Genomic DNA, 26013 nt, shown 5'->3' on the forward strand with positions numbered 1-26013 from the left:
GGTCTGTACAATCTAGTTGAAAAATCATAGGTGCAAGTTGTATCTAAGCAATCTGACCTCATATATGTGTTCAACATGGTTTATTTGCTAGGAATCACACCTTTATCATATTTTTTTATGTAAAAATATGTTTTTTTGAGTCATGAAATTTTGGCATATTGTAGGCCATTGATTTGTGAAGCCCTTGAGAAACTTGCTTACATGTTGACAAACTATTTGAAAAAAAAAATTGTGTTCTAATAAATTGTATGTACAATTGACTGGGTAAAAACATACATTGAAAACCGTACTCTATTGGCAAAACCAAGAGATTTTTGTATGCATTTGCTTTTGTCAAATAAAAAATGGTCTATTTTGCAGTTTCAGACCTTGTTTACCTCAAAATTGTGATTGATATGAAAAATCAGATAAACTGTTGAAATGGAGAACCAGGTCTTGAGTAAGGCTAAAAGAGTCTAGTACTTTCTGCAAGCTGATGAAATGGTTTGGGAGTCGGGACTTAAACTAGCAAAATTAATGAATTTTCGCTTGTCGTGACCAACTGTTCTACATCTAATAAACTTTTAAATTTTAATCTTTAAACTCCCAGATTTCTGTGGCACATGACAAATTGACTGTAGATATCAAATTCAATTATTCAAGCAAACCTCTATAGCTCTTTGCAGTTGTTTTTATATTCTTACAGACATTTGGAGACTATGTTTACTAAAAAACATGGTTTCAGACAAATTATATATTGTTTTTCTTTTAAAATCAAAAGTTAACAAAACCCGGTCCGAGTCACCGAGTTGACCCGCCGAGTCACGAGTCAATAAAGAACGAGTCGAGTTCCGAGTCACGGGTTTTAAAACCTTGATAATTACTCACATAAATCATTTTCCAAGCAAAATACCGATTTGCAAATACTAATGCACCTCATGACCTATGACATGTAGACATAGTTATAAACACATGATATTGGTATGACAATGAATAGTGGGATACAAGTACATTTATGTCTATGTCACATGGGTGCGAGTGCGGGGATTCGGCACTTCCAAAAAACCCGGGTGCGGCAGGGGCAAAAATGTAAATATATATATATATATATGTATGTATATATATATAAGGGGGGTCCGGGGTTCCCCCCGGCGCGGGTCCCACTGCGCAGTCAGCAGGCGGGGGGTCCAGGGGGGGACCGCCCCTGGCGGGGGGTTATAGGGGGGCAGCTCCCCCACCCTCCCCGGAACTTTTTTTTTAAATTCCACAGCCCATTTCATAGGGCAATTTTTTTTTTTAAAAAAACAAAAAAAAATGGACCATCCGCCGCCCATTTCATAGGGCAAAATATAAAAAAAAGCAAAAAAACAAAAAAATGGACCAAAATGACCCTAGGTGCGGTCAACGCACCTAGGGTCGGGTTGACCGCACCCGCGTCGAGTCGCGTCGACGCGGGTGCGGCACCCTGCTAGCCGAGTCCCTGTGACATAGATTTATGTATTACAGTTGAAGGATTTTATTCTAGAATATGTCAATATTTATAGATTGTAATATTGTTGGTTCTGTACTATTAGAAAATTTTTATATTATAAAGTTTAGGGCTTATCAACAAAACACTAGTATTTAAGATTTGTTGCAATGACATAAATAAGGAGGGAATAGCAGTGAGTTTGAAAGAGTAACTTGCTTGTTTACAAGGAACGATCTGATTGTAAATGAGAGAGAAAAAGAGTGGGAGTTCCTATTTTTAAGGAGGTGGTTATTTCCTTCTTGTAAATTGTAATAGACAATAGTGTGCTGTTGTAAATTTGATTTGATGCATTTTAATCTGAGTGTTTTTGTTTCATCTAAATCTTCCACCTCGGGATTCTCCCATTAGTGATATATTTAACACATGACTTTATTTTGAAACATGGCAAATAGTGGGTTGATAGCAAAATATGTTACTGTTAAGCAGTATTGCAAATTAGTGTAATATTTTGATGTATTGAATCACATACTTATTTATTTAAATACTATATTGTAAGGCTCCAAACTTTTTCAAGTTGTTCCTAACTTGAAATATCGTAATTATATTTGTTCCCATTACATTGTATCTCTTCTGCAGACTTCATGGGATAGTTGACTGTGGTGAGAGACATAAGCACATATACGAGAGGGCTATGTTACTGGTAGAACAAGTGAGAGTGAGCAAGGGAAGTCCATTGGTTACTTGCCTTTTAGGAGGTCCAATTGGCAGGTATGCATTCTCTGTTCACAATTGCAACGTTTAAATTTCCATTTAATCCCCATCTTTTTTTTCTTCCATGGTAGTGGTAAGACTACGCTGGCAGCATCAGTTGGTATTGACAGTGATTACCCATTCGTCAAGATAGTAAGTGCTTTCACAGTTGTGATATTTTCTTTTCTGTCTATTCTGCTTGTACTCATTACTAAATTTAATATGTACTTATTATATTTTTATATTGTGCTACAGATATCTGCTGAGTCAATGGTTGGCCTTAGTGAGGGCACCAAATGTGCACGGATTGCGAAGGTTTGTTGTAGCAATGTTTTCAGTCATTCAGTTTTGGCTTGGGGAATTCTAAATGTTTCAAAAAAAAAATGATTTCATTGGAATCTCTGTAAAAGTGCTGAACACCCTTATGTTTTTTGCAAATGACACAAGAATGTATGCAAAGTTACTGAAGAACCTTTGAATCCATGTTTTCCATTGGGGGAATTTGTTTCTGCGGGCATTTGCAAGAGTGGCCTTTGATGCTATAAAATGTCAATGAACATCTACTTATATTGTTAAAAGAGCTATTCATTTAATTATTTCTTGGTTAGGAATGGTATCCATATCCAAGGTGCTTATTTTATTTTACTTTTAGTCAAAACCAGCAGGGACCCTCATAATGGTTTCTCCTGAAATTATAGGTTTTTGAGGATGCATACAAATCTCCATTGAGTATAATTATTCTCGACGACATTGAAAGGTAGGATATCTTGTCAGATGTGCTGTATGATTGCTTTTCTTTGCCATAATTAAGCTGCACTATTGCATTGATTTTGTATTTACTGTTGACTTGAACCTCTCCCTCAGGCTATTGGAATTTGTAGCGATTGGCCCTCGATTTTCTAATGTGATAGCACAGACATTATTGGTTCTTCTCAAAAGAGTTCCACCAAAGGTCAGTTCTTGTGTGTGTGTGTGTGTGTGTGTGTGTGTGCGCACCCATGTGAGTCTGTACTTCTTTCCCTGGTTCATGATTTTTGAAAAACAGTTTAACTGTATGTACAAATATGGTTTTCTGCACGCTTTGGATAAGGTTATATACCAAGAAAAAAGTTATTTTGCCAGCATAATCTTGCTGACCTGGTAAAAATAACTTAATGGCTTACAGTCTTTACTCTTGAACTTTCATGTTAAAAAGTCACGTTAACTCCGTATGAATTGGGTTGAGTCTGTATTCGGAGGCCTGCAAGTACTTGAAAGTTAGAGCCAAGCATGATACTTTGTGGACCCATAAGGGATTTGATCCCGTTTTCGTGTAGTATATAGCAGTTGCATGATGCAGTTGAATGGGCGTAAATGACGTTTTTTGACTGCTTGTCATAGACAGTTTTACTTAGCTTTACTGAAAGTTTTAGCAGAAAAGGGAATTCAATATTTGCAAATGAAAAGATAGTGGTTTCTTGGGTCTTACTAGATCAAGAGAGTCTTGAGCCCACTAATTTGGGCGTCTGGGTGCTTCTGGTTAAAACTATTGCTTTGTATTGGCTGGATGTCCGTGCTAATAATTTACTAGAGCTTGATTGGTGTTTTCTACATTCTTTTCTAGGGCAAGAACCTGTTGGTGATTGGAACCTCAAGTGAGATGCACTTCCTGGAATCAGTTGGTATTTGTGATGCTTTCTCTGTGACTTATCATGTGCCGAAGTTACGAACTGCAGATGCTAGAAAGGTATAATGGGTAAAAGGGTGGATGAAAAAAAAAGAATAGATCCATTGCAAATATTTTGAATAATTTCTTAGAGACTGGGCCCCAAACGTGTGATTCAAAGACATCAGTCATACGGACAACTTGGGCTTCATTGACTCAGTCACAAATTACCGAGTTCCTATGTCACAAATTAACATTGGTACTTTTGGTTTATTGTGTTTTTAGTGATAATTTCTCAAAAACAATAAAATGTGAGTTACATCAAAAGAAAAAGGAAATTTGTTTTTTTATAAAATGAGTTTTATCATGTTTTAATGGTTTTTTTTTATAATTTTTATAATTTTCGCTATTTTTAGATGTACCCGGACGTATTTTTTATTCACATGATTTTCCCTTCCTGAGAAAATCCTGTTGTCAAGATTTGTGATTATGATTCCAACAACCCTTCCATAGGCTGATCTTGTCTCAAGTACGATAAAGATGCAGTCTTCATAACTAATGGTATTTTTTTGGTTTGGGGTTTGAGCTGAATATGTTGTCAGTGTTAATCATTTTTAGAATAAAAAAGAACACCTACAAGTCTCATTTTCTACGAGCACCTACAAATTTGATTTTCTATTCATGTGCTGCAGGTTCTGGAAGGGCTTAATGTATTTGCTGAACATGATATTGATGCAGCAGCTGAAGCATTGGACAATGTATGCTCTTTCTCTCTCTCTCTCTCTCTCCCTAAAAGTTAGTTATAATAAGGGACAGGCATTTTACGTGTCAATATTTTGGGGTTTGCAATTTATCCAGACAATACTCCCTAGCTTAAGGGCACAAAGGTCACTTGTTTTCACACTGATGTTTGTTTTTTATGGTGACTGATTTTCTACTTGGACGTATTTAGTCTTGGAGATGTGGCAATCATTTTGAAGTAGTGGGTGATCACGAGTAGCTGGCAGGGTTGCTTATTTACAATTATGCAGTACAATTACTGTTACTATTTCTTGTACCCATAGAAGTTAAGGGTACGCTTGGTTGCATTGAGATTTAGAAAGTGAATCTCATTTGAACAGTACCCCAAAAGCAACCAAACATACAACTTTTTTTTGGCACGAAACCCCAAAAGTAGCCTAATAAAAAGTGAGTTGTCCCAGAACCCAAAAGTAAGATTTAGAAGGTGAATCTTATTTGTGTGAGATTCACTTTCTCACTAGGTCTCATGAAATTTGAAATCTCATGAGATTTTGAAACTGAATCTCTTTTGAACAGTATTTTCACTTTTAAAAAACACTGAAAAAGAAAAGAAAAGAAGGAAACAATAGTTACATTTCGTTTGTTAAATAAAGTGTGCCTTCTGTCTTCAGATTCCGATAAAGAGATTGTACATGCTAGTGGAGATGGCAGCCCAAGGGGAAAAAGGTGGAGATTCTGAAGCTATTTACTCGGGCAAGGCAAAGATTAACATCATGCATTTCTTTGATTGCCTTGGGGACGTTATTTCTTCAAGGGACCTATAGGGGCTCTTGTGAGAAGGAATTTGGAGCACCTGCAAGCCTCTTTCAGACAGAGAAATTGAATGTGGATATTGTAACTTTGCTTTATACTTTATATAGGCTCCAGATTTAGGCTAACCCCAGAATTTGCTTTCTTGCCTGCACAAATTTTCCTGATCAAGAATGGGGAGTTGTGGTTGCACTTGTACTAATGTTTATGGTCCCCCTTTGAGGTCAGCCTTCTTTCTTTTTGTTTTGTTTTTTCCCCTTGGAGGATTGGATGTTCCTTCCTCATGTTTGCTTTGAGAAGCGGTTTGTTGTATTTGTTGTGCATAGTGATTTGTCTTGGCTTCTTCTGACAGTGAATCAAGATTTGATTGCTTTTGGCGAGTGATTTATCCGAAACCACCTCTCAAATCATGTCCATTGTACAACTGTGATGCTTTATTTATTCTTGTCACCTATTTACAAAAATCTGCCGAATATTTGAGTTACATTCAGTTTGCCAATTGTAGTTTATGTGGGAAAAACTGAAACAGGCTAGTTTAGACATGAATCCAACTTCATATACTTGCTTGGATCTGCGGCCAAGTCCAACAAGGCCTGAAGATATATACTTGGATCCAACCCAAGTTTGGATCTGTATCCGGCAATATAGTCTAGATCCAGTTCAGACTCAGGTCAGAACTCCAACCCGTTTGTGTCGCTACTGTGGTAAGTTCTCAGGCTTCAATTAGTTCCTTGATTGAATATAATTTTTTCAAGGTTCAGTCACATGCAGCATTTGAAAGTATGAAAAACTCCAAAAGAAAAGTGAAAATTTTGTATGGAAGTTTTCATGCGCAAAGCATGAGATGTGCAGCTGAAAATTATAAAGGTGCAAAAACTTGTCCAAAAAAATTTCCACCTCCATGGACAAGTTTTTCTCATGTATGGGTGGGTAAATCTTATGAGAAATGTTTTCATATAAAAAAGGTTTCTTACTTGGAATTGCATAGGAAGAATCTAATTTTCACATTTTAAGTGAATATTCCTAGTTAATCCCCCAGCTTGATCATAAAAAAAAGTGAATATTCCTATTTCTTATCATTTGGAAAAGTGACCTTTTTGTTTATTACAATCGTGTTTAAAGACCACTCGGATCAAATCCATTTCTCAGAACACTTGAAATGCAAGGGGTTATTAAGGTTTTTCACATAATTTGAAGGATAAAAAACAGTGATTATGACATGACTCTATACCTTTCTCGTGAAAATATCTGATTCTTCAGACCTGTTCACTGGGGTAAAAAGAGAGAAAAAGCTGATTGTGACTCTAGTGTTTATAACAATGTCCAGCGATTCTTTGTCCCAAAGGGTGCATATCTCAAAAAACAAGGTGCTATAAAAATTAAGAGAATAACCTGTCTAATGTTGTTGGATGGTGTCAGAAATAGTCTTTTGGATCAGAGATTCACAAGGAACTTTTTACCAATTTCTAGAGCTGGTGGAATTTCCTAGTCCCATCTAGAGCTGGTTGAATTTCCTAGACCATTGGCGAGCTATTTGTGACCTGCAAGAAAAAGATGCCTAATCATTAAATTAGCTCTTCCCACATGAAAGTGGCAATGATTTTCACTGCAAAATTTTGAAGTTATTGCATCCAAGCACCAAAAGAGATGCACTAATACTATTCCTTGCATTCTCAAGAGACCTTTTTCCTTGACTGTTTTTTATTATGTATATGCCTATGAGACACAAGGAGCTAGGCTAATTAAGGACATTGTAATTTGTAGGCATACTTTAGGAGCAACAATTCATTGCTGACTGAGAATTCTCCATTCACGCCTACCACCATTATATCAGCATTTTTGTAATTGAATTACCAAGTGGGTAATAGATTGGGAATTCGAGATCCTGGTTTTGAGTTCTCACCTTCCCAGATGGGAAATCGAGTTCCACGATTTTGAGAGGACCCATTCCATAGGCTTCCACCTTTCAAAACTCACTCTCTCTACTAGGAATTCTCATTAGACTTTCCGAGAAAACCAAACAAAAGAAAGCGAATTCTCTTATTGAGAATTGGTTGCACACGAATTCTCAATCTAATGACAAGTCTCGACAAATTATATAAAGGCACTCAATTGGGTGTCTATCAGTAGGCATCACGGGACATTTAACATCACAACTTTCTTGGCGATTGAGCTTGACAAGCATCATGCCCACTGATCGTGAGAAACCAATAAGTTGTCAATCGTGAAGCACTTTTTCTTCCTCAAATAGCGCTCTAAAGTTTCTGATAACTTTCAAAATGTAACTTTATTTTTAGTGTTTCTAGGGATGTGAACGGTTAGCATTTTGGTGGTATGTTGGCTAAATAGATTCGTATTGGGACAGGAAAAAGCTCAAAACTGTATCTGGTATTAATCGGATATGGTTTTGTCTTACCAAATCCAGCTAAATGGACTCGGTTTCGATTGGATATTGGATAAACTCGGACACATTGACATCCCTAGGTGTTTCACATAAATGCTCTTAAATTTTTTCTCTATCAATCAACAAGGAAATTCTAGGAAGATATAATTGGGTTGCTACTAACCCAACTTGAGTTGGTGTGAGAAAGCTATCATTTAGTCCCTAGGACCTTTGGAGGTGCTTTCTGCCTTATGAAGGGCCCGTTGCATCTCATGTTATTCGAAATCACGTGCTTTCATTTATTGTGATTTGAAATTATACGATTCCAAATTACATGGTTGGACTGACATATGAAGTAAAATGGATATGGGTTCTAATGTTGCGATATATAATTAATTAACAAAAAATGATTATACTGTACAGCTAATTTAATGTATTTCTTTAAATATCCTATAATTTTTGATATTTTTCTCATATCCAAAATTGAAAATATCTAAATTTTAAATAACTTTTTTAACTTTCGTCCTATATATGTGATTTTTAAAAAAAAAACAGTCTCTGTTATCATATTTGTATCTATGATGTAAAAAAACTTGTGTTTTTATAAACATTGAAAAGTTGAGACACAACCCAATAACTTTCATGTTTTGAGTTAGAATCAAAAACTCCTCTAGGGTTTTCGTTTTTAAGCTCCAAAACCAGAATAAAAATATACTCTGTATATTGAAACAACCGAAGAATAGGTAATTTAAGAGGATGTTTCGACCCAAAATAAAGAATTTCAAAAAAATATAAAAAATAGCAAAAAAAACTAGACAAAAGTATATTTTTAATGACACTTGATTTGCTAAAAAATAATAAAAGAACGCTGAAATATAACCCCAATAACATTCTTAAAACTTGAAAAAGTATACATAAAATATATTCCAACTTTAGGAAGTCCACCTAAAATATGTGCGTACTTCCTCAATGTTTAAATTTTATGCAAACTTGAGGAAGTCCACATAAAAATATATACGAACTTAAAGAAGTCTACATAAAATATGTCAATTTTGCCGTATAGTACTGGGAGGCTTGGACCCCTTCCTTGGGGCTTATGCTGGGTGTTGGCTTGCATAGAGGAGTGACACCCATGGGAATCAAACTTTGACTGCAGCAGTCAAGGCCCCACCCCACTAGTCCAACCCCCCTTGGGGCAATTTTACAAATTTCTACAACGATAAATATGTGCGCTCTTATTTATGATTTTATTTTACATAAGTTAACAATGACAAGAAAGAACTATGACATCTTTGTTGTGAGCCAAAGGGACCAAACTGATACATGCTACATACGGTAGAAGGACCACTGGTTCATACTTTTGGACAAGGTCATTGCGTCCTTTGACTGTATCAGTGCTGGTTAAGGCAAGCTGAAAGGCAGTAGTGGTGGACATCATGTAGGGTACCCAATAGATAGTTAGGTACCCAATCTGAGGGCCGGGTTTGGTCTGCCTTATTCAGCCCAAGTTTGATAAATGATGGGTCCGACCCAGCCCAACTAGTAAACATGGTGAGTCGGGGTGGGGATAAGATGGCATCTCAATGGAGCCCAGCCAGCCTGGTGCGAGCCATTTACTTGTTGAGTCTAAGGACCTTGATTTGGCCCACCTGAAACCTAGCCCGATAAGTCCCAGGCTCTGTGAACCAAGCAAGAGCTAGGTTGGACTTTCAGTGGGTTTGGTTGGGTCAGGCCCTACAGGGGAGGGTGGTTGGTTTGTGCTATTTCAGCAACTCATTGTGGAACCCCCTTAAGCCCCATGCAGTATAGATGTTTCTTGGAAGAGAGGATTCAAAGCTGTACAGTAAACCGGGGAAAAACCGGAATCCATTCGAACCTGCCTATTTGGGGTGGGGATAGAGGACATGAAACGGGGAATGGATGGGAGATGAAGGTGAAAATCAAAACCCGTGCGGGGATGGAGGCGGAGGTAGACTTACGTTCCTCCAATACGCCTCGTCCCGATCCCTGTTATTAAAATTACTATTAAACCCTTAATATTTTACAAAATAATATTTAAATCTCTTATATATATTTATTTCCTAAACCTAAGTTCCACGACCCTTTTCTCTTTTCTCTCAGTGGCATAGGGATGGCAATGGACCAGGGAGAAACTAAAATCCATCCAAACCTGAGCCATTTGGGGTGGGGGATGGAGGACATGAAATGGAGAATTAACCAGGGATGGAGGTGAAAATCAAAACCTATGCAGGTATAGAGGGCAAAATTTTGAGACGGGGCGGGGGTGAAGAGCTTGTCCCCCCCCTTGGTCCACTGCCATCCCTAGAGTCCTAGCTTAGTGATGATGATGATGTTAGTTTAACCCCCCCCCCCCCCCCCCCCCACACACACACATATATATATATATATATATATATATAGTAGAGCCTAGGTGCTTGAACATTAGGTGTTTGCGACACGTGCTTGATGGGGTTTTCTGCTCTTTCGGTGTCTTTTTGATAATTTAGACCCCATAAATGTGTTGGGCATGGTTTATTTACGAGGAATCCACACCTGGATCATGTGTTTTCGATGAAAAAATGATATTTGGAGCATAAAAATTTTACCAAGATTTTGGACCATTGATTTTTTGAACCTCATAAAAACCCACCCATGTATCGGAATCGAACACTTCAGTAGTTGATCCCTATAAAATTATCACATCTGTATGGTCAGAATTTAAAAATAAAATAAAAAAAACTTGAAAAACCCATCAAGCACGTATTTCAAGCACCTAATGTTCAAGCGCCTAAGCTATATGGGGTATATGTCATCAAAATAAAGAAAGGAGAAGATTCAAGAAACAAAAAACTTATTGGTGAATGGGAGCCTTTTGGAAGATAGCTATGATCTTTTTGGGACACAAATGTTTGAATAAAAGAGTGGAGAAATACAAGGCCATCTTCATTGACAATGAGAGCAGAAATGAGTGCGGTGGCTTTTCTTATAGAAAAAGACTGCAATTAATAAAGTAGTCTTGGTGCTATCAATCCTAATCACGATATGGTGCAGTGTCTTATTTTTCTTTCTTCAAATTTTCTTTGAAGCATTTTACCCTTACCTTGCAAAGATGATTCTTTGAAAGTTACAGCACTGAAACTGACATCGATTGTTTTGAAACAGAAAAAAGGGTCTCTTTAACCAAAAAGGGTTACAGAAAAAAAAAAGAAAAAAGGAAGCTCTCAATTCAAATAAAGGGCACTAGATGTAACAACCATTTAATGGTTTAATGGCCAACATGAGAGATATAATTGCCAATTAAATCTACAAGAGAAGCAAGACATTGTTATAGTGTTTGTTGAGAGAAAGACATTGTTATAATAGTGTTGATATAAAGTCTTTTGGAAAAGAAAAAGGACAAAATATATTGACTACTCTCTTGATTGAGTACTGTACTCATGCAGACACTCACAAGTGCAAGCTTCATTCAATCAATCTGACCCTATAAATTTGTTTAGCATGGTTAATTTAATAGGAAGTGCATCTTGAATCTAAGTGATTCTGTTACAAAAACATGATTCTTCAATGGTGAAATTTTAATGTCATGAATCATTGATTTTTTTAATCTCCTAAAGGATCTACTTGTACATTACAATTCCAAAATCCAAAGCAGATTTTTTTTACTAAACAAACCATGTAGATCATAGGGCTTGCGTTAAAAAGAAAGAAAGAAAGAAAGAAAGAAAGAGAAAATGAGTAGTTCTACTAGAGGGTATGGTACACTCAGATTGCAGCCAATATTTTTTCCCTTGTATGCAGCAGCTGCCACCATGCAGGCAAGAGAAGTTGAGGCCCTAGTCATATTTTATTGGAGGCCCATATTTCATTATATATTTTTTTTATTGGAGGCCCTCAGCATGCATGTGCAATGTTTCATTGGAAGCCCTCAACATGTGAAATATAAGCGTTATATTTTTTTTCATTTGAGGCGCTAGGAGGTGGCCTCAAATGTCATAGAGGCCAGCCGGCTCTGCCACCATGTTGGCTTGTCATCAAACAGGGGAATACAAAATTCATGCAATAATTTTAAATAAAAAGAAAAGATCAAACCAAAATTCATTTGGACAATTCAAGATCTTGAAGAAATGCATGTGTAGTGGGTTGGGTAAACCCAGTATGAACTTGTTATAGACCCAATTATGGACTGAAAAAAACCAACGGGGCTCAGCTTATCTGGCAGGAGCAGTTGGTGCATGGCACCTTGTGTTGTCACGCTGCAAGTTCGAATCCCAATGGTATAGTTGTATAACTGGTAGGAGTCTGTCTAACCCCAGCTTTCTCCGTCTAAAAAAATTTATGGACAGAAAAAAAATGTCTGTGCATGCACAGGATGAGAGGCTCTTGTTCGAGCGGCATGTTTTCAGAGGATTCCTTCACATGATCAGTAGGTATGCTATCAAGTCTCCTGTCGACTTGTCCGGAACAAGAAAACCTCAAATATTTTCCAAGAAAACAAGGTCAGTTGGAACACTCATTTTCCAAGAAAACAAGGTCATTTTTTTTAAACTTTCAAAACTTAAGGTGGTTAAACATAAATCCGTCCCCACGTGTTCAACATGGAGAATTTAGCGGGGATCGATCCTTGGATCGCGTTTTTTGACGTAAAAATATGATTTTTTGAGAGGTGAAAATTTTGGCACAATAGAGGCTGTTAATTTTTCTATCCCTCGTCGCTCCCAAGTCAATCAAGCATGTACATCACATTTGGCGAGTCTGATCTAAAAAAAATAGAAAGTAATAATAAAACAGTAGTGAGTTTCTCTCATAGGTTTGGAACCCACGAGTATAGCCGATATTTTCTTGAAATATAATACCTTTAATTTCATAGTGCTTCATTTTCCTTATCATTGACATTTTGGTGCAGGACCAGAGCAACTTACAATCTGGGTCTAAGAGATTCATTTGGATATAGTTCAAGTTTAGAGTTTTTATTTGGGTTTTATTTAGTTTTCGATCTTTTTAATGTAATGGATCTAGAGTTTTTATTTGGGTTTTATTTAGTTTTCATGTTTTTAATGTAATGGATTTAAAGTTTTTATTTGGGTTTTATTTAGTTTTTGATCTTTTTAATGTAATGGATCTTGCTTGGATCCGAAACAGATTTAGGGTTTCTCGCGTTTCCTTATAAATACTCATTATAGGGGTTTCTAAGTTAGAGTTTGACAATTACAAGTTGCCGGGTTTTTCCTTTTCTTTTGCCGAAAAAATGTATCCTCATCATTGAGCACATGAAATCAGCCTGAATAGACTCCAAAAAAGGAGCAGCGGTGAGTTAGGGAGTGGTGTCTAGGGTTTTCTTTCGGTTATTCGTGGAAAGGAAGGGTCGAGCGAGCTCCTTATTTTTTGTTCCTTTTTAACGTTATTTTATCAGTATTTAACGATTGTTTGCATATTCAATACATAATATTTTGATTAATTCCTTTTAAGATCCTATGAACATTATTGTCCAGTGATTCTATTTCTAGAAAATTCCAAAAACAAAATTCACTTCTGTAGCAGAGCTTTATCTCTCAATTTTTCAAAACCAGACCTTCTAACTTTTATGTTATTATAGAAAAGAGTTTTTGATTTGCTGAAAACCTTCTAGTGCTTTATTTTGATAAAACTAAAGCTACGTGACAGAGAGTGGGGTCTAAATGCAATCCATGTTAGGAAGATGAAACAATTTATATTCAATGGATCATGTCAAAATCAAATCCAATACATGATGATCAGGTCACTTGAGTTGGATCAAACCAGCTAAGATGTGATCTCAATAAACCCAGTTGGATCAATCAAAACTAGATTTGATCTAGTTAAACATGATCGAACTCAATGGACCCATTTGGACTTAAGTGGATCCAGTTAATAGAGTAAACAATTTGGTGGCTATTAGACCAAAACTAACATTGAACCCTGAACAAGTTTGTTTGAGGAACTTTTATTTTACACAAAATCAAAGTCAATCCTTCTTAAACTTAACCGATTAACTAGTTTGGATTTATTTTGGCATTGCGTTTGAATGACTCATGCGTGTGAGTTTTTGAGACAACTTATTTATTGGGACAAATAACTGAATATTGATTCTAAACACAGAGATTCAATTTAAAAAAAAACGTGTTGACTCAAAACTAATGGTATAGACTAGATCCAGTTATAATCCGAACGAAACTCTACCTAATATGCGTAAGTTTGGATCTAAATAGGTAAGATGGGATCCATAATTATTTATATTGGCATAATTGCTCTATATATTTTAATGCATGTGTGCTTTTTATGGTCCCTCTTTAGATCATCTGATTGTATGAATCCATATTTGACTCAGATTTTAGGGATAGTATTAAGTTGAATATTTGAACCTAATAATAAATTTTGTATGGATATGAATTTGTACTATAGTGAAATCCTAATGACTCAAGAATAAGCATGCAAATAAACTTGATATAGTTGATTTGCATTTGATTCAAAGTTGAGTGTTAGGTCAAAATTATTGTATACTAAATATATTTGGATCCACATATATAATAGATTTTAACTACAGTTAAATTCTTTGTGACCCATGGTTTTGCTTCAGCAATTTAAGCTTGTATGTAGATCCATTTTTTACTATGGATCATGTTAGACTTGATGATAATATCTCAAGTTAGTTTTGGATATTGACTCATATAAATCCAATGGATATGTGTATAGATTTTTTGGTTTGGATATGTTAATAGATCTAAACTTGTACATTCACATGATTGTTGTTTGATCGCTTATTATGATATTTGATAATATTAAAGCCTTCAAAAATGAATAGGCTTATCATGTTTGACATATCTAAATGATAATGAGATATGAAAATGACAACTTTCATTGAATATGGATCTAGTGTATATCCAAATTGAATATGGATATGAAGACTTAAGCTTTATTCATAATTCATATTGCTTCTAGTTTATGATGTCATAACGTTCACATATTGCTTAATTGAAATATGTTAATAAAGTGAAAGCTGAATTATAATTTTGTACATGCAAGTGAGTATTTATTTGCATATGATGATAAATAATTATCACAAATCATACTTCCTATGGTTTGCTTGTATGAATGCATGAAAGAATGTTTTCATACTTTTAAAAATTTATGCATGTTATAAAATATGATTGTATTCATGTTTTTAGTGAATATTTGGATTTGAATATATCAATCCAAAATGGCCAGATGGTGGTTAACCTGATGAGAGCTAAAATATGTTGCATATGATAATGATGATGAGCATGGATAGTAAGAGTATTGTCTATGGTAAAATCTTGAACACTTTGAGCATTTGTCATGTTTGACAAATCATAATTTATCATAAATCCTTGAGTTAATAAAAATTCACAATACTTCATTAGTGTGCATGCAGACTTTATACAAGGTTATTAACACATAATGATATCCTATGATATGGTCATGAAAGAGTCATAAGAAACCCTATGACTAGCTAAGAAAGTGAGACCCACATTATGATGTATTGGAATGATTGACAACCTTATGATATATGTGCAAAATAATTCATCATGATTTGCTCTTGAGCTATAAGCTGCATAATCGATGATGCAGTTGATGTGAAAACAAAAATAAAATTGTGCACATGGTATTATACATTGAGTTATGATTGAAATTTTGACATGATGAGCAACCTATATAGTTGTGTGAAATAAGTACATGAAATGATCATAATAAAAAATCAACCTAATTTGTGAATATCCAAATGACAAGGATATAACATGAAGGAAAACTTCAACTGGTATATGTAAAACCTCATGATGTCATAGCTAAACTCATACTATATGTGGAAATAATCATAATTCATATCATGATAGAAAGATTACATGACTATGTGAAAAATAACCTATAACATGTGTACAAAAAAAAACTCATATCTAAAATGAATAATGAAAAAATCTACATGACTATAAGAGAAATGAACTATAGTATGCAAGAAAATATCATACTTAGATATTGGCTTTGGAATTGTGCAAGTTTATTTTATTCATATTTATTATGAAATGTTATATATGATACATGATGCATCGATTATGATATAATATGCTTATTTACCTCATATAACCAAGTGAGAGATGTATCTAGGAATCAGATCTAGTGTAGTCATAAGGTCTCAAAAATGGAACCCCAAGAGCCACAAAAATTGTGAGCACATTAAAATTAATTTATGTAATTTAATTATAAGATTTAATATTATTTAATGACAACCCACTTTACACAGAGTTACATGATTAAATAAGCATTATCTTCAAGTTAATGGTAGAGTTAATCCCAATGATCCATGGTTACCTATATAAAGGTTCATGGCCATGGCAAGAGTGAGAAGAGAAAAAACAAAGCAACATATAAGTTCTAATGGAGGATTGTGAAAGAATCTCACCATGTGGAGAGAGCTAGAATAGCTAAATATGACATGTTGATCATGCATATATTTTGCATTTTATTCATACTATTTTATGCATGATCCAATGAAAAATTGTATTAAAAACTCATTCTTATCGTTATTTTTTAGAATTCGCATTAAAATTGAAAATATCAGAAAATCACATATTTCATATCTTGCCCTACGTTTTTCAGTGTTTTACCTCGTTTAGAATTTTTTAACTTATAGTTTAATTATATTAGGAGTGGGTGAATTAATTTTAATTAGTTAAGAAGTAGTTTTTATGGAAAACACATTTTTAGATGAAGAGATGTTTTGGAATTTCTGATTTTTTTTGGACTTCCATAGAAAAATGTGTTTTGACCTAAAAATTAGTATAAATAATATTTTTAGAGTTGCAGCCCACGTTTTCCTCTTAAAAAAATGCAGACCTTTTATCCCTCTTCTTTTCTCTTCCTCCTCTTCGTTTCCAACCGATCTCCCTCGTTCTCTTCTTTTCCCCTCTTTTTGATTCATCTTGCTTCTGATCTTTTTCTATCTCTGATTTTTCTTGCCTTGATCGAAGGAGGTGTGCACTGCTCAAGGGAAAGACCATCTTCTTCTTCTCAACCCATCTATTAATGGTAAATCATACGATTTGCTTCTTCTCTCCCATCACTATAGTACTTAGAATCATTGCATGCATCATATTTCATTTCAGCATCATTATTGCATATAGAATAATTTGATTTATTTTTTTTAGTGTTGCATATTAGATTAGATGCTTACTACATTATAGGTTAGATTCTTTTATTCCATCAGTTTTCATTTAGAATAGTTGCATAGTTAAATTAGTCTTTCTTATTGCTCCTTTTTGTTGCATGCAATCAAAGATAATCTGCGTGACTTCTTTTATCATGCAAACTATTGTGATCATGTATTGCATATTTTGTGGCTGAAATCGCAACAGAATGGCAACCACAAAATGCACTAGCATGACCCAGTGTGATTATGATAGTGCGTTTGCAGCCAAAGACACTGAACAACATGATTTATCAAATCATGCAGTTCGGGTGAACCACATCAATAATTTATGTCTTTGAGCAAGCAGTTCGGTGCAGATCCAACACGTCCATATCAAGCTTAGTTTATCACGAGTTGTTGAACACCGTGTTAACCGAGCTTAATAGCTTCTTCAGATCGCACATCGATTATAGCAACATGAAACACTGTTCACGTCGAGCACTCAGCGTCAAGCACACAAGCAGTCCTGGCTGGTTTATATTTCCATTGCATCGCATGATTTTTTTATATAGACGTTAATTAGAGCTGCGTGATTTCATTATTGTTGCACGGTCTATTTAGGTTGATTAATTTCTTATCAAGCAGCTGCACGTTTTAGCTTTAGTGTTTGTCTTTAGATTAAATTTTTTTCAGCATAAGTTTCTTTAGTAAAAATTAGTTTAACTTCGTTCATAGCAGTTAGATTCAATCAGATTGTTAAACTATGTCTAGTCTAGATTCACGTTTAGTATGCTTTAAATCTGATTTAACTAGTTAGTTTTCGTAGTTCACATATTGCTTGTATTAGATTATAATTTCTATTTTTGTTCACTGCTCAGTTAGTTAGCTTAAAGTAATTTAGACTTACGATTTTTTATTATTTACTTGATTCATGTTTTCTTTAGGGTGTTAGTTTCACTAGTTAGTTTAATTGTCATAGTTGTTCTTTTTAGTAACGTGTTACAAATTAGTTTCTTGATAGTTAGTTAGTTAGTTTTGCTATTTTGTCATTTAATGCTTTAGGTTGTTACATGTTAGTTCATGTTTGTTACATGTTAAGTTAGTTTGTTAGTAATAGTCATACTCTTGTTTTTCTGATTTTTTTTAAAACTAAACTTGAATTTTTGTCTAGTTTTTCATTGTTTTGTGTTTGTGTTTGTGTTTGTGTTTGTGTTTTGCAGAAAAGCGTTCAGAAGTGTAGTGATCCCTCAAAGAACCCTCTGAGGTCCCCAAAAGGTCCTTTTGAGCCCCTCTTAGAGCTCCTCAAAAGGCCCCTTCAAGAAAACCAATGATGAAGAAATAAAGAAAAGAGCACAACCAAATGCAAGGAAGGGACTAAAAGCTCGAGCATTGAAGACCTTTTTTTATTTTTAGATTATGATTTATTTTATTTTATTTATTTAATTCATTGGGTCTGTAATAAAACTATTTTTTTTGTAAGCCCTGCGTAGAAGACCATACGCTTAGTTTAGTTATTTAATTAATTCATTTTGTTTTGGCAATAAAGAGTAGTTTAGCTTTTGTGGAATACAAAGTACTTTCTCCTGTTCCCTGAGATCGACCCAGACTCCATCACTCGTGCGAGCTGGTTTTTATTATTTGATGTTTGACTTTCACACTGTTTTTTATTGAAAATATTGTTTTAAAAATATATTTCATAAAATTCACACCACATGTGACTTTACAAGGTTGGAGGTTTAACCCCTCCTAACACACATGCACCTTTTGATTCGATGATCTCATCCAAATTAAGTTTAGTAACCTTGTGGTTCCAACAGGTTTCTTCTACTACAAGGATGCAGGTTAATAGCGATGACATATCTCGCCTGTATTGTCCTATTTCTCACTTCTATATGCTTATAACGAGGAGAATTCTCGTCGATAAGTCACCAAAAAAATTGGCTTTTTTTGAGTAATAATGGTGATATTCATAGCTCGCCATTAAAGAGTGAACCAACACCAACGAAGATTCTAATTGAAACTGGAAACACCAATAGGGGTATGCAATCTTTAACAGTGAGATATGATATAACAATGAAATCCGTTATTGACTACTTGTAAGTTATAACAGCGAGATACTCTTGTTGTTATATGCTATAATAGTGAGAGTATCTCCTTGTTATAGGTTATAACGAAGAGACATGGATCTCACCATTATAGGCTATAAACCTGCAAATAAAAAATAAAAAAATAGTTTTAATTTTTTTTAGATTCTAATATTGACATAAACAAGTAAACAAAAAGAATTTAGAAATTCTAAAAATAAACACACTTTAAATACAAACCCCGTACACCCCCTACATCCTCTCCAAGCTTATAATAAACATATACACTTTTAATATTCACATAAACAAGTAAACAAAGAGAGTTTACAAATTCTAAAAACAAACACACTTCAAATATAAACCCCTTGCATCCTTTCTAATCTTGCAACAAACATATACACTTCTAATATTCACATAAATAAGTAAACAAATAGAGTTTACATTTTTTAAAAATAAACACACTTCAAATATAAACCCCTTGCATCCTCTTCAAGCTTGCAACAAACATATATACTTCTAATATTTACATAAACAAGTAAACAAAGAGAGTTTAGAAAATCTAAAAAATAAACACACTTCAAATACAAAACCCCTACACTCCTTATATCCTCTCCAAGCGTGTAACAAACATATACACTTTTAATATTTATATAAGCAACTAAACAAAAAGAGTTTAGAAATTGTATATACTCATCATAGGAAGATCAAAACAATTAGATCATAAACAAGTAAATAAAGAGAGTTTAGATATGGATATACACATGCGTGTACAAGAAAGACCAAAAAAATAAAAAGAAAGAAAGATAAAAAAAATAATTTAAAAATAGAACAAATCTAAATGAGAACTTATATTAGTTTAATGTTCTTTAGAACTTATATTAGTTTAATATTTCCAACTACTCCTGCTCGGGGTTTATTTTTTTTAGTTTTAACTTAAGCTTGGATCACAATGCAAATAAAAGGCAAGTAGGCAATTATATAATTTAAACACAATTAAAACATTCACAATATTAAATTCATATTTAAGTCATACTAAAATGTCATAAGTCATAACTAAACTACTAAGAGTTCATGATAACTAAAAAATTATATTTAATCAACGTCTTACATGCAAATCTTCATCTCTAAACTATAAAGATCCTAAAACTAAACTATCTTCCAAAGTCTATTTGCCAAATATTAAGAACGCATTTCCTTAGTATTGCATACAACTATCATGCAATGATCTCTTTATCTTGAGTCATTCTCTTGGCAAGTGGGTCGTCATCATCATCTTCAGAGTATAGAATAATAGTTGAAAGTCCTTTGCATTGTTACAATATTCTTCTTCTTCTAATTACTTCTAATTCAGCAATAACATCATTATAAAAAGTAATAGAAGTAGATGGAGAAGGACATGAACATACATCTTGACGAAGGCCTGCAATGTGTTCCTTAAATATATGCAGTCCACCTTAAAAAATATGACCACATAACACACATTTCAATCCTAACCTTAATAGTGGTTCATTATCAACCTTTGTGTAGTATTGTCATGCACGATCATTTTATGAATGCGATATCAAAAAATCTAAAATAAAACATAACAAAAAACATCATTTGAAATCATATCAGTCATCTATCACATCACAAACATCATCCACATCATTGGTATGTTAAACACAACAAAACCCTAAACCGTAATTACATATTCATGTCATTTAAAAAAATCAAAATAAATAACCCATATCTAAATTTTTTTATAGATTTATGCATATTAAAAGAATAAAATAAACCCTAAATTATAGATTTATGCATATGCAAATGGACCATGACAAATACATCAACATGGTTGAATTTTGAAAAAAAGGTGTCAGAATGCATAGTTCACACTTCGGTTCACATATTTCTAGATAACATATAGGAGTGTCCAAGTTAGAGGAGATCGACACTCTCCAACCTTAGTGATCAAATAGGTTGCTTATCCTCCTTCCTTGTTTCAACAACCAACTATTATTTAGCTAGAGTTTCTTAATTTACATGCCCTTCCTCATTTGCATATGGTAAATGTGCATATATCTGAATACTTTGAAAAAAAATTTATAAAACCTTTAAAAGTTTAACCAACATCAAACATGCATTCATGGAATCATGTTTAATGTTGATTAAAAAATACAAAAATGCCTAATTATATATTTATGGCATTTAAGAAACTAAATAAACAACTTAAATTCTAACAAAAACAAAAGACTCAAAAATTAACTCAAAAAAATCATAAGTTCATTCATGGAATCTTTCTTAATGGTATATAAAAAGAAAAACTAACTAAAAAAAACCCAAAAATTATAAGTAAACATTTGCATTTTTAACTAAAATCAAACACTCATTGCATGCCTAATGCTAATTAAAAACATATAAAAACCTTAAAACTATAATTAAACATTTATGCTTTTTAAAAATAAACTAAAAAAACACTATCATACATTATGCTAGAAAAAGCAAATAAAATGTGATTTGGATTTTGAATATATAACCATGTTGAAAGGCAAGGACATCCGGGTACCATCGATGAAACACTCCTCAAGTCTTTGTATCAGTCTAGATATTTCAAATCTCTTATCCTCAAAGAATACAACTCTTTGAATTCAGAGACTTTTATGTTGGATGGTTGTTCTTGGAGATGATGGATACTGGAAAGACAAACCTCATAATTGGTTTCCCTCCTTTCAAGACTTGTAATGTTTTCTCTTCTCATTAATGAATGGGTAGTGGTCTGCCTAACCCCAACTTTACTTAAAAAAAAAACTTCAAATTGAAATTGGCTAATTCACTTGAATAGTTTTAAAAAATGATTGAAAGCCAGATACAACATTGGGCTCTTGAATATTAATATTATAAGTAAAATCAAACATTCATTATTCATGAATTCATGTTTAATAGTAATATAACACCTTAAAATTCTAACTAAAATTAAGTATGAAATCATGGAATCATGTTTAATGTTGATTGAGAAAGAAACACAAAAAATACCTATAAAGGTGGTCTGACGGGTGGAGGGTTAGAGAGAGAGGGATTCGAGTGAGGGAGGGAGCACATCATAGGGAGGGGATGGTCGACAACAATTTGGTGGGTGGACTATTAGAGAGAGATTGCAAAGAGAATAGAGTGAAAAATATGAAAAGGACCCGTTGGACCTCTTTTATAAATTTTATAACAATGACATAATTGTTGTCGCTGTAGATTAAAAACCTATAACGATGACATAATTGTCGCCATTATTGATACATAACAACTAGATCTTCTGATGGTTAAATATAATAGTAAAGTGTTTTAACGATAATATCTAACAACTAGGTAATTTTGCCATTATTTATAAACTCTATAATGGTGACATAACTGACGATGATATAATTATCATTGTTATAGAGTAATTAAAACCTTTAACGGCGAGACATGCACAGGTGCAAGGCACTCAAGGAAATATCTATCTCGCCGTTATTGATAAGCTAATAGCTGCGAGATTCGTGGCCGTAGGAGATCAATTAACAGTGCGATATTTGTGTCTGTGTTATTACCTATCAATTAGTGGAAACAAAAAATCTTGTCGTTGTTACTTTATCAATAGCAGCGAGATTTTGTATCGCTGGAAAAAGTTGCCGCTATTGTTGACCGTCATCCTTGTAGTGTTCATGCTTAAGCCTCTAATCCTGGGTGCAGTTATTCATGTAATTTAAAAAAAAAAAACGTCCAAGGATCTGTGGCTGTCATTCATCATCAATATGAATGGCACCCGGCCAAGAACCTCCAAAGATGTCATTATTTTCAATGCATCCGGACCATTCCTTTTGCAGCCATGGATGCCATTCATCCATAGAGTCAACGGTAAGCAGAGTCCTCTGGGTCCATCCACATAACGGGCTTTCAATTATGAGGGCTTTGGGTATTGTTCTATCACGATGATAAACGGCATCATTAGCTCCTTGGCAGTTTTTTTTTTGTATAAGAAACTTCGAGGCCTGATCCATTCGCCCCTAGCAATGGCTTAGCTGCCTTTTCGTGCTGAGAGAGAGAGAGAGAGAGAGAGAGAGAGAGAGAGAGAGAGAGAGAGAGAGAGGCAAATTTGGGATCTAAATAAAATAAATAAATATTTGAGAAAGCGGCAAATTTGGAAACTAGTGCAAATTACATAATTTTCAAAGATGAAGAGAAGCCAAAACAGCATTTGTTACACACGCAGTGTGATTTTGATAGAGAGCGCCGCAAAATTGGAAAGTAGTGCAAAGTGCATGATTTTCAAAGATGAAGAGAATCCAAACAGGCAATTGTTACACACCAAGTGTGATTTTTTGAGGATGAGAATGACATGAGAGGCTAATAAACCTCCAACTTCCCCCATATAATTGAGATTCCTTTGGATGTTCCCCTTGGAGCGTGTGCCACACACATGAAAGAAAATGTTCGGTCCACACAAGCCAAGCCCCAAACATCTATAAATACCATCACCCTTCTTTGTACTCAAGCCCAGCGCCCATTCTTGTTCCTCTTTCATCACCAAGATCATCACCATGTCTACCTGTGGCAATTGCGACTGCGCTGACAAGAGCCAGTGCGTGTAAGTATTCCTCTTTCATGCTTCATGTTTTTGGCTTCATTTACTGCTGTCAATGAGTCTCTTTCATTTGTATCGGGTACCCAGCCTGACCCGAAGTCGAATACCCTGGTATGAGCATAAAAAAAGCCAACCTGAATATTATTCCAGTTGACCTTAACCTGACCCAACTAATATGCAGGATAGATTTAGATCTGGTGCAATATGATTGCACAAAAATTTGTGCATTAAGCACCTGATCACCCTCCATCTTGGGGATAGGGACTATCAGGTGTGGGTCCCAAGACCTGATGGAGGGCGATCAGGTGCTTAATGGACAATTTTTGTGCAATCATATATTGCACCCGATCCGGACTCGGATTTGGGTTATGATTTTTGTCAGAATTTCAACTCATCCGAGCTTGACTGGAGTATTTATATGTATCCTCGAGGGAAAAACCTACTTTATATGATTTTTTTGGAGTTTTGGGATTTCATTTTTCATGACCGACAAAACCTGAATCTGAATCTGAATCTGGCAACTAGTTATTTGGGCAAGTTTGGATACCCAACCCGTTGACAGCACTGCCTCTCTTAACCATGTCTTGAACATTATTAAGCTTAATTACATGTTTGCAGGAAGAAGGGAAACTCATACGGTATCGATATTGTCGAGACTGAGAAGAGGTAGACAAATCATGCTCTAAACTTTGATCTTAGTTTGTCTAAACTACATAATTATTTGAAGCTACAAGATCACCCGATGGATTATACTTCTTAGTTTGTATCAAGTCTTGAACTTAATCAAGGGTAGCACTATGTTGGAGTGAACTATCTTGATCAAGCTTATTATTATTAATTACTGCCCACTGCAGCTACTTTGATGAAGTTGTGGAAGCGCCGATGGCCGCCGAGAACGACGGCAAGTGCAAGTGCGGTTCGGGCTGCAAATGTGTGAATTGTTCCTGCGGAAGCCATTAAGAGCTCCATATCTAAATAAGGAGAAACATGTGGTGTGGTACTAACTTATGTGCGTTTGTACGTGTGCATTCGCGCAAGCATGTTTGAGTACTCACCTGTGCTGAGCATGCTTGCATACGTGTCTCAATATGTTATGATAGATGGGGAGACTTGGTCCCTTGGTGTTTTGCACAAGTGCTAGCAGGGTAGTCTCTGTGTGTCTCTGTTATTAGCTCTATAGCTGTTTTCTTCTTCAATAAATAAATCTGTGGTATTATTAAAAAAGATTGGTCTATGCTTCCATGTCCATGGGGCCTTGGCTTCTCTCTCTATGTCAGTATATAATATTTGCTATAATTGTACGAATCTCATGATGCGAGTTATTTTGACATAATCTAACCTCATATACATCATGTTCATTTAGTAGGGATCAGTATTAACTCTTGAATCATGTCTCAGAAGATCAACACTCATAATCATTAATTTTTCAATTATCAAAAAAACATGTACACAGGTCTGATGCCGGCAATCCAAAAGCCAGTTCGCACTAATTAAAACATGTAGATCACATCTATAGTGTCAGATATAAGAAAAAACAAAAACAAAAAAGGGATTCGGCCCTGCTAGGTCAATGGTATTTACAACCGGGTATAGGAAATATTAACCTAATTACTAGAATATGAGAATTGAAAATATGAGAACTAATTTGTGAACCGCCATTTTCATGAATTTTTTGTTTTTTTCTCTTGAATCTAATTCTACCGATGTAATCTACATACTTGGTTTTTATAAGAACCCGCTCTTGAATGATCTGGTTTTGATGCATAAATATGATTTTTTTTAAGTTTTAAAACCAATGGCTCATAATCTTCATAAATATTCAAGCATTCAAAAATCATATTTTTTTCATCTAAAATGCATTCCTAGCAAATTCACCATGCCAAACACATCCACATGGTTGGATTTGCAAAAAAAAAAGTGTTGGAAATACCCATAGTTTTAGTTCTCATATTTGAGTATATATATATATATAATTGGGCAAGCTGATGCCCAGCTTTGGCTCTATGGACAAGAGTTTTAGCAACAAAGCTTTTTGTCTTTGTATGGCAGGATGGGCCAACATAATCAGGTCTTCGACCTTAGATTCAGTTTCTTTGGGTAAAAAAAAGAAAAACAATTAAAACATACACAACATGAGTTTGAGCTGATCTTTGCTACATGCACCTGAGATAAGGCTAAGATAGTTTTGGAAAATATGCTTCACTTAGTGGGTCAAACAATTGAGTTTGACCAAGTGTGCTCAGAGGCACGAGTGTACACACACTATCTTTCAAGCGTTATTTGTCCTACTTGGAATCAAGTCCTTCGTACAATGGGTACATGTGCAACTATGCTCTTTATGATACAACCGAGTTTTCACCTTCTCACAAAAAATTGGTTTGTACTTTGCAGTGGATGAGACCAAT

The 26013-nt window shown here is 34.7% G+C and overlaps 1 protein-coding gene and 1 long non-coding RNA gene across 2 annotated transcripts in view; both read left to right on the forward strand.

Moving 5' to 3' along the window:
* LOC149836912 (vesicle-fusing ATPase-like) overlaps positions 1 to 5806 on the forward strand; it is a 38623-nt gene extending 32817 nt beyond the window's left edge. Inside the window, exons 14-21 of the mRNA XM_090005660.1 lie at positions 2087 to 2218; positions 2293 to 2353; positions 2456 to 2515; positions 2899 to 2957; positions 3065 to 3152; positions 3804 to 3926; positions 4538 to 4603; positions 5258 to 5806. Of these exons, the coding sequence (XP_089861786.1) occupies positions 2087 to 2218; positions 2293 to 2353; positions 2456 to 2515; positions 2899 to 2957; positions 3065 to 3152; positions 3804 to 3926; positions 4538 to 4603; positions 5258 to 5410 (742 nt within the window). The 3' untranslated portion in view covers positions 5411 to 5806. The remainder of the gene's footprint in view (positions 1 to 2086; positions 2219 to 2292; positions 2354 to 2455; positions 2516 to 2898; positions 2958 to 3064; positions 3153 to 3803; positions 3927 to 4537; positions 4604 to 5257) is intronic.
* A 17691-nt stretch (positions 5807 to 23497) lies between these two features.
* Positions 23498 to 24832, forward strand: LOC149836913 (uncharacterized). The gene is made up of 3 exons (XR_016431872.1): positions 23498 to 23611; positions 24227 to 24274; positions 24463 to 24832. It is a non-coding gene; the product is annotated as an uncharacterized LOC149836913 (long non-coding RNA).
* Positions 24833 to 26013: the final 1181 nt, after the last annotated feature.

The sequence above is a fragment of the Nuphar pumila genome, chromosome 5 (genome assembly GCF_984573655.1).
Source record: "Nuphar pumila chromosome 5, dmNupPumi1.hap1.1, whole genome shotgun sequence".
Classification (NCBI taxonomy): Eukaryota; Viridiplantae; Streptophyta; class Magnoliopsida; order Nymphaeales; family Nymphaeaceae; genus Nuphar; species Nuphar pumila.